Source organism: Nothoprocta perdicaria, unplaced genomic scaffold, assembly GCF_003342845.1.
Source record: "Nothoprocta perdicaria isolate Ctin4 unplaced genomic scaffold, notPer1 scaffold_175, whole genome shotgun sequence".
Classification (NCBI taxonomy): domain Eukaryota; kingdom Metazoa; phylum Chordata; class Aves; order Tinamiformes; family Tinamidae; genus Nothoprocta; species Nothoprocta perdicaria.
In genome coordinates, this window is record NW_020454927.1 from 143,800 (window position 1) to 157,035 (window position 13,236).

At 34.3% G+C, this 13,236-nt stretch overlaps 1 protein-coding gene across 5 annotated transcripts in view; it reads right to left on the bottom strand.

The window, feature by feature from the left end:
• Nucleotides 1-11,367, bottom strand: part of ASPH (aspartate beta-hydroxylase) — an 88,026-nt gene extending 76,659 nt beyond the window's left edge. For 2 of the 5 annotated variants that reach the window (XM_026036290.1, XM_026036288.1), the window contains exons 1-4: nt 11,196-11,367; nt 7,743-7,892; nt 6,866-6,910; nt 5,491-5,559 (exon numbers count right to left, since the gene is read on the bottom strand). In XM_026036290.1, the coding sequence (XP_025892075.1) occupies nt 5,491-5,559; nt 6,866-6,910; nt 7,743-7,892; nt 11,196-11,211 (280 nt within the window). In that variant the 5' untranslated portion in view covers nt 11,212-11,367. The remainder of the gene's footprint in view (nt 1-5,490; nt 5,560-6,865; nt 6,911-7,742; nt 7,893-11,195) is intronic. The other 3 variants (XM_026036291.1, XM_026036292.1, XM_026036289.1) reach the window with 3 other exon arrangements.
• Between the last annotated feature and the right edge of the window lie 1,869 nt (nt 11,368-13,236).

Sequence of the window (13,236 nt, forward strand, 5' to 3'; positions counted from 1 at the left end):
AACCATTTTTAAACAAAACATGTCACAGGCATTATTAATAGTAACGTATATCTTTTCATGCAGAATTTTGATTTTGTTTAGAAGTGAGGACTCTGCTGTGTTTTTGTTTTTCTTTTTTGTTTCTTTGTTTTTCTTTTTTGTTTGTTTGCTTTGTTTTAGAGTTTCCTTACTTGTTTTTCTGAACATGCTTATCAGTCATCATTTCTATGATACATATCCTAGCTGATGCACTTCATGCTTAGAAGTTAATTTCTAAGTTGAGAACATACAGAAGAATAGATAAACAAGTATCCAATAGATACTAGATTAGAATTTATTTTTATTATCGTAGGTTAGTATTCCATGGTTGAACAGAAAATCTTAAATAGAGACAGCCAAAGGAGAGATGTCAGAATAATGAAGAAAGTTTATTGCATCCAAACTGTTTGAGACCAGGACGTAGCACCTGGGTAAGAGACATACCGATCTCACTGCTGTTTAAAATAGAAATAAGCCATTGATAATGATCTCTCTTATTTTTTTTTGTAATAAAACACCAAATTTTACAGTTATTACTAAATAACTAACATTTCAGCTTTTCCATTCTGCGCAAAGCATGACAGAATGATCAAGCAATGAAAATCAACTTTTAAAGAGGAAGAGGGAAGAATTTCCCCCACTTCTAACCAGAATAAACCTGTGTTTATATTGGAAGAAGAAGCAGAAAAGTGGCTATGGGTGAAGACAGCATGTTGAGACAAGGAGGGGGAAAAAAAAAAAAAAAAAAAAAAAGTGAACATGTTGCACATGCACACTACGAAACAGTATTAGGTGCAGGTTAATGAAACATTCAAGATAGGAGGCTATGGCAGACACTTAACACATTTCAACACGTTTTTCTTACAGCACATAGTGAAAGTATCAATGATAATTCTGAGGAAACTTCCAAGTCCATGATGTTCCACATCCTTGTACCTGGATGTCCAGAACCTCTACTTCAGTGACCAGCCATTCTCTTTTAATTTTTCACTGGATAGCCCAAAGGTTTAAAAATGACAGACTGAATCCAGAAGGCAATCAAGGTATTTTAAATATCCCTCTCCAACTTCTTCCATGGCTTAGTTCTATAAAAATTAAATTTTATAGACTTAACTTTTTGCAGGGTTGTGAATCATCATTCTAATTGCTTTACAAACTTTGGACCAAATAAGATGCAAAGACAGAAGTCAAAATATCAAAATAAGTACTTTTACTGAAGAATGAAATCTGAATTTAACGATGAAAATCAGAATCAAAGAGAAAGCACTGCGGTGCAAACACAGAATTATAGGTATCTGTATAATTGTCTTTCAAAAAAAAAAAAGGCTTTAAATGACTTTAAAAAGAGAATGTATTAACACAATATTTGGACAGTATTTCTGAAAACATGTTAAGAAGCAAATGGCGGCTCCCATCCCTGTAGGGGACATTTTCTCAAAAACTGCAAACTGTAGCTATTGCTACAAAATATAACATATACAATAGCATATTTTCCTCACAAAGGGTAGCAGGCCAAAGAGGAGTTTGAAAACTGCAAGATATATACCTTACAATGTTTACCAAAAATAAATAAATAAAMCAAAAAATKTTTACTAACAAGTCTTTTAAAAACTACCTAAGATGAATCTAATGCATTTTAAAAGAGGTTTAAGCTTTAGCAAAAAAGAATGTTAGAGTAACACATCCTATTTTATAAATTCTGACTTTCCATATAAACATTTAAACAAAACAAAACAAAATTTTAAAGCACAGATAAACACTCAACAAGTTTTGCCTTCAATGAAGACAGCAAACTTTTAAAATATGCTAGGCACTGTCTACATTTTTTGTCTGTATGCAGAAGAATTGCTTTGTAAAGGCAAACACATGTACTGGTAAAAGTGTACACAAGCATGGTAAGAAGTACCTAAAATTATCTAGARACAAAATTAGAACTGCCTTCGTAGGCAGTCTTGCTATGCCATGAAGGAAATACCTGCTGTATTGCAAAAGAAGTCTAAAAATTGCCACTTGTCTCAAACACAAATCCAATGAGTCACAATATTTAACTATACAAGTACTACTGCAACCAGGCTAGGGTAAGGGTGATTTTTTTAACTAATTAAAAAAAGAAAAAAGCCCTTCTTCACCTATAAACACCTAATAACAGAAGGAACTTATGTGATTCTTTAATACTTGAAGATGCTAAAGCAAAACACAAATAAAGAACAAAAAAAGCGGAAAATATATAGCCTAAGAAATTGAACTGTGCTTAATCATTCCTTAATTTCTAAGTTAGGATTTTACTGTTTATAATAACTGTTCCCTTCAGGTATTTATTAACTATCTTTACTTATTTTATTATTATTATTATTATTATGGAAGAAAAGTATAAAAATGACTCCAAGGATTCTACTTCTAGAGACAGGGGGTGCTGACTCTGTAGGTGTTTTTTGAAATCCTACAAAACCACCAGCTCTGTCCTTAGCTAAAAACTTATTTCGAAGAACAATCAAAACGGTAGAAAGAAACTGGGAAAAGGAACAACTCATAACAGAAAACTCAGTAGGAGTAGATTCAGATGCCTCTGCTCCAATCACCAGAAAGAGTTCAGCAAACTGAAAGAATTATCAAGGATTAGAAATTGGTACAAGAACTAACTTAGTAACTATCTTCCATCAAACGCAGTAAGAATGCCAGTGAGGCAGCCAGGATAATAAATGAAACAAGAAACAAATGCAAAAGCTTCGTTCTGTTAAAGAGGAGCAGGAGTGTTGAGAAAGAAAAGCAGGATGAGAAGACGACTAACCTTCCTGTCACTAATAATTTTGTTCAAAAGTCTGTCAARGGATAGCCAACTTGATGAAGATAAATAAATAAAGCAATAAACCCAGCACAAACACGGAGGGCTAAATTCAAAAATACATATCCATGAAAAAGAAAATCCATGAGGTAACTCTGTWCTAGCTTCATTACATTTTTATCATAATTCCTGTAGATATTCCTACCATCAGGATAGTATATATATCTCCAAAAAGGTTAATTAACAAAAGAGAAAAAAGATCTAACACTATTAAAAGTGTTCAGGTTAAGTGGTCTTTCCTTTTTTTCTTCCCCTCTTGCATTTTTTAGAGGGGAAGGAGAACATTTCAGATATGCTTATTTCAAAATTGCACAAATGCCTAGAGAAAACTTGAACATCAAACTGCCTCTGATTTCAGCAAATAAAAAGAACAGATCCTGTAATATATAATGCAATAAATAATTAAATTTTAAATCCTTCTATTCTGATTTATTTACTACTAAATCTACGTTTGAAATAAGTGTGAATGGTAGAAGCATTTCTCACAATGAACTTCAGAATACATTTATTACTACATTTATACATTTATTACTAAAATACAAATCAAACTAAAGCTTACAGAAAAGGACATAAAAGCACTATAGTTGCCAACGATTTTAGTTACAATGGTTTTATACCAGTAAAGAAGGGAAAAGAATAAAGCATATAACTTCTAGTATAACACCAAATTTTAAAGTCACTCTTAATTTAGCAGAAAAATCACTTGATGTTATGGTAGTCTCACTTAGAGAAAAATCCCAGAATGTACTAAGTGCTTAAGCATAGTATATATACCAAAAAAATATCCCACAAATGAAAAATACAAAGGAGCCACACATCCAAATATTYAGAAATATTTAGTGAATACAGGGTTACTACAACACATGCCTTTTTTTAAATTAACTTCAGAGACTTAATTTTGCAATACAACTCCCTCGAGGAAGAATCTAGTCTTTTAATTTCCATATGTATAGAATAATTGTGCTGTTTAAATTGTTCTACATAAAATTCATTGCTGTATAAATTCATTTTTAAATAGAAACCAGCACAATAAATTGCTGTGAGCTTAAACTAAATGAATTATGGACTCTACTAGAAAAAAAAAAAAAAAAAGAGTATTAAAATACTATTTATCGATATCCAGTAACTTTCTTAAATTAACAATTTCTCTTACACTGCAGAAAATAATCCTGAATTTAAATAAAAAAAACAAAATCATATTTCTAAGCATTTTTTTCAAAACCAGAAAATTAGTTTTGATCTCTGACCTTTTAATGTCACGTTTGAAGTATCAGACTTAAGTACAGGATAAGACAAGCTAATAATAGAAATATTGTCATGTGGTGGCAGAATTACTAGCTATATCATGTTCTATAAAGCAGAGATATAACAAAGCAGCAGTAGGTTTCTGGCTACTGACCTGGCAATCTGAGTGCAACACAAACGACAAGAGACGTGATATCCACTTTCCATACACTACATAAATATTAAGAGATACTGAAACACTGGGATTATAACTACATAAAATACTATCTTCCTCAAGATTTATCATGAATGCACCATTTAAATCTCTCAGAGCATTGCAGATTCTTTGAAGCACCTCTCACATTCCCATCACTGAAAAACAGTTGAATAAGTTTGATTATAGGAGTTTTCCTTACTGATTAAGTAAATGACTAAAAAGATGACCCTCTCCTCAAATATTTTCCTCATTTAAATGGGGAAAAAAAACTGACCATAAGCTATTTTTTAGGTGTACAAGTCTTAAATAGCATGTAATAATAATCTAATTTACTGTGGACATCTTCTAACAGTTTGAGACATTCCACCCTGCCTCCAGCTCAAGCTATTTACTATGTTGGGAGTTTTTGTTTTGTTTTTACTTACTAGGTTTGTGTGCATAGGGTAATATTACATTTGGGGGGGAAAAAAAAAGGCAAAGAAATATAATCTTTCTAACATCATTTATGCAAGAATTATCTGTCCAAAGTTTGATTATTTCATCATGAACTTGATGACAGTGCTCAACTATTAGAGGATGGAGGTAGAAGGGCACTGCTATGAAGAATTTGAGGGAACAGAAAGAGATATTCTCTAGCAATACAAGGAGCAAAATGCCTAAAACCACCTTTTCAATATTCAAGAAGAAAAAAACAAGTTATACAGGATTTCTAAAGGTTAGAGAAATTGAACAAAGTTGTGGAGAATTCAGAATAGAGGGAAAACACAATTAAAAAATGCTAAACAAATACAGATAAAAATTTAGATAAAAAAAGTATCTATTAGAATATATGTAAAAATGAGCTTGGCTTAACATGTTGCATGAATAATGTTTCAACTCTTACGCTGAAACAGTATCTTAATCCTGAGTCTAATTTATTAATAATCACAATGATCTTTCAATTGTTGATATAGTAGTACCAATCACCAAAATTCAAGATCATCCTGTAAGTACTAAGTATTTTCCACTTATATTGGCATATCAAGGGGAAAAAAAAAAGGAAAAAAAAAAAGAGTTCCTAAAATTTGCATTAAAAAGAATTGATTTCAAAAATGTAATTAGGAAAAAAATGTTATAACATTAAATAATAATCATAAACGAACCATGACAAGTAAATTATACAGATTATTCCACCTGTGTTTGTACTTGCCTAGCAAAACTTTAGCATCTTCTACATCAAAATCTCCATCTCCATCAGCATCATAAATACCAAGTTTCCCTAAAAATACAGAAGGAAGAGGGCAGAATTAGGAATTAAAAAATACATATATTATTTTTTAAATTAAAAGCTTGTTTGCAAAACAGTGATTTCAATATGTAATCGTTGATTATCAACATTAGGCTCTTTCCTATTTCCATGTTTTTTGATGATTTAGCCCTGCTTGCTTAACCACATTTTATTTTTTTCTGGGATAAAAACTGAATTAAGTTCCTTTCTTCATTTACTAGATTACAAAGTGAATACATGTTAATATTTTTCAGCACATTTCTTTTGGTGATTGCAGACTGTACATCTAAAGTACAAAAAATCTAAGTCAATGATGCACTTTATCTGAATATGCTTTGCTCAGAACAAAGTTTAACTTCACAAGAAACATTCAGCAAGTTCTAGCAGGGAAAAATAATTAAAGAAACATCAATCAAATCATTATAATTTGTTTTCGGTTTATACTGAAATGTCAGTTTATACTTGACATTCTACTTGGGGAAAAAAAGATAACTATATAGTTTCTGTAAGTAAACAGAAGCAATCTACTTCTTGGACAGMGAAATAACATTCATAATTTTGTCAGCAACTATATGACATTTAATGCAGTCAAAAAAAAAAATTTCAATTCAAACAAACCCCTTTGAAGCATCATCAAAAAAGATTTCTCTAAGTAACTGAGTCATCAGATGCCTCATTTTWCTTCTGTTTTGAAGCTGCAGCTCTACCAGACACGGGTGTAAGCAAAGGAAAACCCAATTTCTCTTCAAAAACAAATTTTAGCATAGAATTCTGGAATGAAGCATTTAGTGTATCTTGGGATCAGTAAGTGAGTAGTGATCTAGATAAAATTCCAGCTTCACTTTTAATAGGACAATAACTCTACAAACTGCCTGCAGAGATACTCCGTAGGACCATCCTGTTTCAGTTAATTATTAAATTTCTCATCATCTCTAAATGGAGGAAGAAAATGACTTCTATTAAATTATACAAATAAAAATTCTTAATATGGTGCTTCCAGAAAAAACAATCAGACTTGGATCTCTAATAAATTGAAATATGGTCATCACCATCGTAATGAAGCAATTGATTATAAATGACCTTTATTGATTTATGGTTAAACACTATAGAATAAATGCAATACTCTAAGAATATTTGTATCAAGAATAGGAAGAACCACTGAAAAAAAAAGAGATGGCTGAGTTTTCATGTCATGATAGAAAAAAGGCGCTGTTTTTTCCAAATTAAAAACATGAAAAGTCAAACAAAAGTTTACAGCTATGGGACAGTGAAACAATTTATTTCTCCAGCATCCTACCTTGCAGTACCTCTGACAAGTTATAACGGAAATCCTTTGCTTTGGCTGCATGCATGGTAAAAATATAGAAACCATTATTCATATCACTAAATCCAGTTAAATTTCCAATCAGACGCTTTTCTTAAAATTAGTACAGATCAAGTATCATGTATCAACAGACTTGTAAAGTTTGCAAAATTAGCAGTTGTAAAACTGCATGTTGAAGCCTGCAAGATCAGCAGGTCTACCTAAGGTTTTACAGTTTCATTTTTAGCACATGAAATCTCTGTCACTTTCACCCTTGGATATTAATAATAGTATCTCAATACAGTCATGTCATGACATAACAGTCAGTTATATTCAGTTGAAAAATGAGGTCATTCTACTGCTCATTCACAAGAAAATGCCAGAACAGTCATCCTTAACCCACCCCTAGTAAGGGCAGTAAYATTAGCCACACAATTAAAGCCAATGCAACAAGTTCCTAAGAGCCTAAACTGAAACAAAGTATTTGTATTAAAAATTTCATAGGTAGTACTGCACACATGTTACAAACAGATGGAAAATCCATCCTTGACTACTCTAATTCTTTAGTAAATGCAGTATTTCAATAGAATGGGTTTTCCAGTTTTATTAAAGCTCCCTTTTAACATCAACTTAGAGTCCAGCAATAAAATAAGCCTTTGAAATACGYTGCTTATTTTTATTCTTAGCTTTATCTTGCAGGTCATTTCCAAACATGACATTAGTTAATTTACCCAGTTAGTCAGGTTCTGCTCTGTAGAGTCTAAACTACAGCTTGACATTTTCTGAAATGTAAAATGACCTCCATATAACGCACATAAATCAATGTATTGGAAGGATTTTAGTATRTTGCAATAAGATATAAAATTCTTACCTAGAACTTCTTCATAATCTACGAGTTCAAACCAAACAACTGCTACTGATGTCCAAACTCCCAGCAAAGCAATTACCATAAACCAGGTGAAAAATGAGCTTCCAGAGAGGCTTTCTTTCTTTCCATTCTTGTTTCCTCCATGCTTAGTCTCTGTTCAAAATAAGATTCACAAATACAGAAAATGATAAGGAGTTACAGAACAATTACGACTGAGCATATAAATAGAGTTTGGCCTTTGAGTATCTTTTTTACYTTATCTTTGCTACTTGTTTTTTAAATTACTGTAAGTTACAGTAATATTACATGATTATGATTATTTAAGTGGTAAAACTTTTATCACTTTAAGTGGTAAAATTTCTATAATGAAGCAAAGACCCCAACCTTTTCTCTTTTTAATTCCTTAATTGCAAACCCATCTTTCTCCCCTATTACCATATGAAGTTTAGCAATTTCGACATATTTTGCATTGGTGTAAACATTTCTTCAAACTGCCACCAGAGGGCAATACAATCAGGAGAGTTTAAGGGAAGCTTTTCTTCCCAAGCAAGGAAAAGTTTCCAAGCCAGTGACTGCAGCAAGTTACCTCACAAAATCCATATGAAAACTCCAACAGCTGAAAGAGACTCTAAAATCTAAACCATATTAAGAGCAAGACCTAAATTGAGATGCTTAACCAAATAATCAGAATGTTCTCTAGTGTTTCAAATCATGCAAAGAGATCCACTACATATTGACTAGTTTTAGAGTAGAAATTAACTGATAAAAGAATTATATGGATATTTTAAGCAAAAATGCAAACCATGATTTCATTTACAATAGCAAGTATGGAAAGTAAGTATATATACAAATATAGGAGTTATAAGCAAAACACTGGTGGAAGAGAGGGGACCATCAACCTAGCATGTGGATTGGGTGTTTCAGATTTCCACCACCACCACCAGATCGTAGATTGTAAATTGCTTGATATAATTTAGAATCATTTTATGTAAAGAGAGATACACCTAGTAAACGGATATTCAGAAAAAAGGTATCTGTAGATAGAATTTCTAAGTCTGTAGATTACTCTTTCGAGACCGCAAGGCAAGAGCTTGGCCACGTTTCAGGTCTACCAGCTTATTCTACTTCATTCCTTCTTAGCTTTGGYCTTTGCCCAATCAGCCACACTCAATCCTGCTACTGGGACAACCATTTCCATCCAAGCTGCAAATGGACTGCAAAAGTAACCAAAATGATTTACTTGTTCTACAAAGAAAGCAAAAGAAACTCCCCGACCTGTGCCATTTTGCCCACAGAGGAAATTTTGTTTTTCAATTTGCAAATTGTGATGATTAGGTATCACGTTACAGGCAGAAACATCAATGTCCTCAAATGAACATGAATAGAAGTGGCAAATAGTAACATTAGAAACAAAGCAGAAACTCCAGTATTAAGTAGAAAGACAGAAGACTCTGTCAACACATCTCAAACCCAAAGGAAAAAAATATTTATAGTAGTATCTATGAATACTATAATCTATAATTTATCCAAAACTCAAAATCCACTATTATTTAAGGTTTTACAGATAATTTCTTAAATCTGCAAGACAACCCAGCCTTCCCAAAATGAAAACAATGCAATTAGAAGCACCTAATAACCATTTTGATGTCAATCATATCTACGAATCCACACGACAGTACTTCAGTAAAATAGAGTAATTCTAAAAGTTCTGTAGCAATTGATTATTTAATTTGTCTATTTCTGTAATAGATATTACAAAGAGGGCTTTCAGATTTTGTTCTTCTACAGGATCATAGCTGTTCTCAATTAACCTTCTATTATATTCATTGTGCTGTATATTGAGTTCAATCTCCCCCTCCACAAAAAAAAAACATCTCAGCTTAGCTCTTAGTGAAATGATTTGTGAAAACATTTTTCTTCGTTAATTCTCACTGATGAAACAATATCTTGTTTTTTTTTTTTTCCTCTTTTAAATACGTTTGCTTGGAATATACTTTCCAAAAACATTTAAAGAGAAATCAAGACACCTAATGCTTTCATCAGCATCTATGGGTCACTACTGCACAATACCCTAGCTGCATGTGTGCSCAATGATGAGATGCATGAAAAATGTGCATGTAACTAGAAAATATGGGCAAAGGCAAGCAGTGTGTGATAATATCTTCAAAAATATGATCAACTGAGTATAAAAAGTGCCTAGAAGACTCTTGAAATTTTTAATATTCTGAAATAAATGTTATGTAACAGCAGAACGTCACTACCCCTGTGTTCCAACGCAGTCTGCAGCCAATAAAAACTTCACACACACACTTAGTATTTAGCAAGCATCTTTTAGGCTAAAGATTCTAGGATAGAGTTTTGTTCTAGAGAAAGCTATGTATAAAAGGAAACAATCAGAAAAGAGAAGCTATTTGGATTTCATTTACCTTAGTACTGCTGCTTTACTGCTATTTGTCTGGAGAAGCGGATTTACACAGCAGAACAACAGAACAGGAAAATGAAATAAAAATGAATAAATAAGCATAACTGCTATTTTTTTCCAATCCATATGACTGCTTGAGGCAGTTCATTCAAAATCAGATTTTTCTACAAAAATATCCTTCACAGCACTTGCAAAGGTATATTTTTACATTGTGGCTTCCTAGTTTACAGGRAAATTTGCTTTAAAATTCCTGAAAAATTCTCCTAAGAATTTAACCACAGCAGCTTTATCAGGAAACACTTCAGTATAAACAGAGGTTATGTAATGCAGGGTTCATCCMTAATCTGAGCAGACAACCACGCACCCAGAGCCAGAACAAAAACCTGCAAGCCATTAGGAAACACTGGCTCTGGATTCCAACTCATTCCAGACAGGGAGCTCTAAATTCAAGTCCTTTCCCTGCACRTACTACCAGCTATGTCAAAAGTAGGTCACTTTCCATATCTGGTAAGCCTTTGCTTACATCGCCAGATGTCTTTACACAGACATCATAAAGTCTTAAACTGTGCTGTGCTCCTCAATGGCAATTATTCTTTTTTTTTTTTTTTTTTTAAGTCCTATACATCACCCTCCYCCCAACTAAGAGTCATTCACAGATAAAAGTATATGAAAAAGTTTCTTTGTTTACTCTAGTTTAACTCCTAAATTCTCRGTAATTTGGTATACTTCAAAAATAACTTTTAAGGCACATATTTGCATGAAAAATAAAAATGTCTCTTACTGTAACGTGCTYTACTCAGCCAACAATGAAGTTGCAATTAACCCTGCCAGAAGCCCATGAAATGCCACTGCTCCGGAAATCTTTTCATCAAATAAAACCGAGGCAGCCCGTGATGCAGACGAAAACAGTTAACTAGCTAGAAAACAAAACTGCAGCGCAGCCAGCAAGTTGCTTTGCCAACTACAACGACCGACATTGTCAATATATGTAACTATGTACTTTCCATTCGGTCACTAAAAGGTTCGATTTTTACCTGTGTCATCAGCCATAATGCTTGATTTCCATAGGGAAAATGAGCCCACCGGTATCCAAAAATCAAAGTCAAAGGCAGAATAAGAAATGATTTATCTTCACTTTAGTCTTGCAACAGGAGCGAAAAAGATTCCTCAGGCTAGTTCAGCTGGAACCTGAAACTGGACCTAACTGAAAACTCTCCCCCAATTCTATTTTTAGAGCAGCCATGCTCACAAGCCAGCAGCTTTTGGGAGCTCATATGGCAATGTCGAGACGCTCACATTGGCTCGCTCCTCTTAACAGAGCACGCCGGGTGCCGGCCTCTTTCTCCTCCCCTTTATCCTGACCCATTAAACACAGCAGCAAAATGAATCTGGACAAGTTGCAGAGTGGGAGTTTGGCTGCAATAYATGCCTCAGTGCCCGGGACCTAAAACCCGAGCTGCCCAAGTTAGGCTGACACCAACCCTGTCAGCACAAAGAGAGTCACGAGGCTGGACACAAAGCTGGTCTGGCTGCATCTGTTAAGCTGGCCCTTTCCCAGGAAACTTTCCCCATGTCGGCATTCCCCCCTGCAGAATGCATAGGCTGCCGGGTTGAAATTTGTTACCTACTTCAGCAATAAAAGGCAGCTGGTTTCAAGGAATGCAGTTTTGAGTCTTCTAAGAGTTACTCCAAATCGATTACACGCATTTTTGCGCCGAGTTTTCAGGTCAGAACAGTTCCTCCAATGCACCTCAAATCTGGCCTGGCAGACCCAAAACTGTTGACAATTCTGCCAAGCAGAGCAGCCCATAGCTTGCTTCCCCAAAGTGCTGTAGGCAACAAGCTGCGAGGGGAGAAAAGCAAAAAATCTATCATTTATTTGTTAAAAGGTGCAGAGTGGGTTACTTTGCTTTRTTACCTCCCTCATGAACATGAACTCATTTACACTAGCCCAGGTGAAAGCCATGGTTGGCAGCACCCAGAATCACAGGGTGGTTGAGGTTGGAAGGGACCTCTAGAGATCATCTAGTCCAACCCCCTGCTCCAGCAGGGACACCCAGAGCACGGGACACAGGGCGGCATCCAGGCGGGTTTGGAAGATCCCCAGAGAAGGAGACTCCACAGCCTTCCTGGGCAGCCTGTGCCAGGGCTCTGTCCCTCACTCAGCCCTCCTCACCAAACACGCACCCTTTTTTGTAAACACCGTCACCATCAGGAATATGGAGGAAACWGTAGCACCTTACAGCTGCTTGGAAAAACAACATAGTCCTTATATAATTACTAGAGCTAGGAACTAGTCCCAAAATACAATTCCCAGCAACTCAAGCAAGGGTAAAAGTAAGAAATAATCCTCAAACRAGTTTAAGGCTTGCCTAATGGATGTAAAGAAACTAAAGGGTAATGGATTCTATAATCTATAATTCTATAATCAATGAATCTTTTAAGGATTCTTTAAAACCACTTAAATATATGGAACAGAGCAGTAACTTTAAGAAAGAGTTCATAACTAGCAACCCGTTTCAGCACAACTGATTTACAGTAAAATAGAATGAAAATTTGAACAATGTAGAAAAGTCACCAGATAATGGAAAAAAGCAACAGCTTGTTAAATGAACCACTTAAAGTGAAATAAAATGTAAGCAAAAAAACAATGTTTTTACAGATATTACATTATAATATTACAATTTGTTGCAATTTCATTTTGGTCACATCTGCATTTGCAGACACTGCATTTTAATACATGCGGATTCACAGAGCAGAGCTGGTTTGTGGGGTTTGCTTCAAACTGACTTTACTCTGGCTGAATGTCCACAAACAGCTGAAGTTTATCTTTCCACTTCATCTCCTTTCYTTCAGAACTAACTCAATATACCCCCCAGCTCACTCCACAATGAACAAAAGCAGAGTTAAGTGGAGCCAATCAAGAAAATCATTTCAAAGGAGCATTCCTAATTTCACAGACTAACACACACGCACACACACATGTATACAGAGAGAGATCTTTAAGCAAGCACCCACAGCTTTAGCTTGTGTCATATGGAGTGAACTGATTACAAGGACATATGTGTCCAGAAA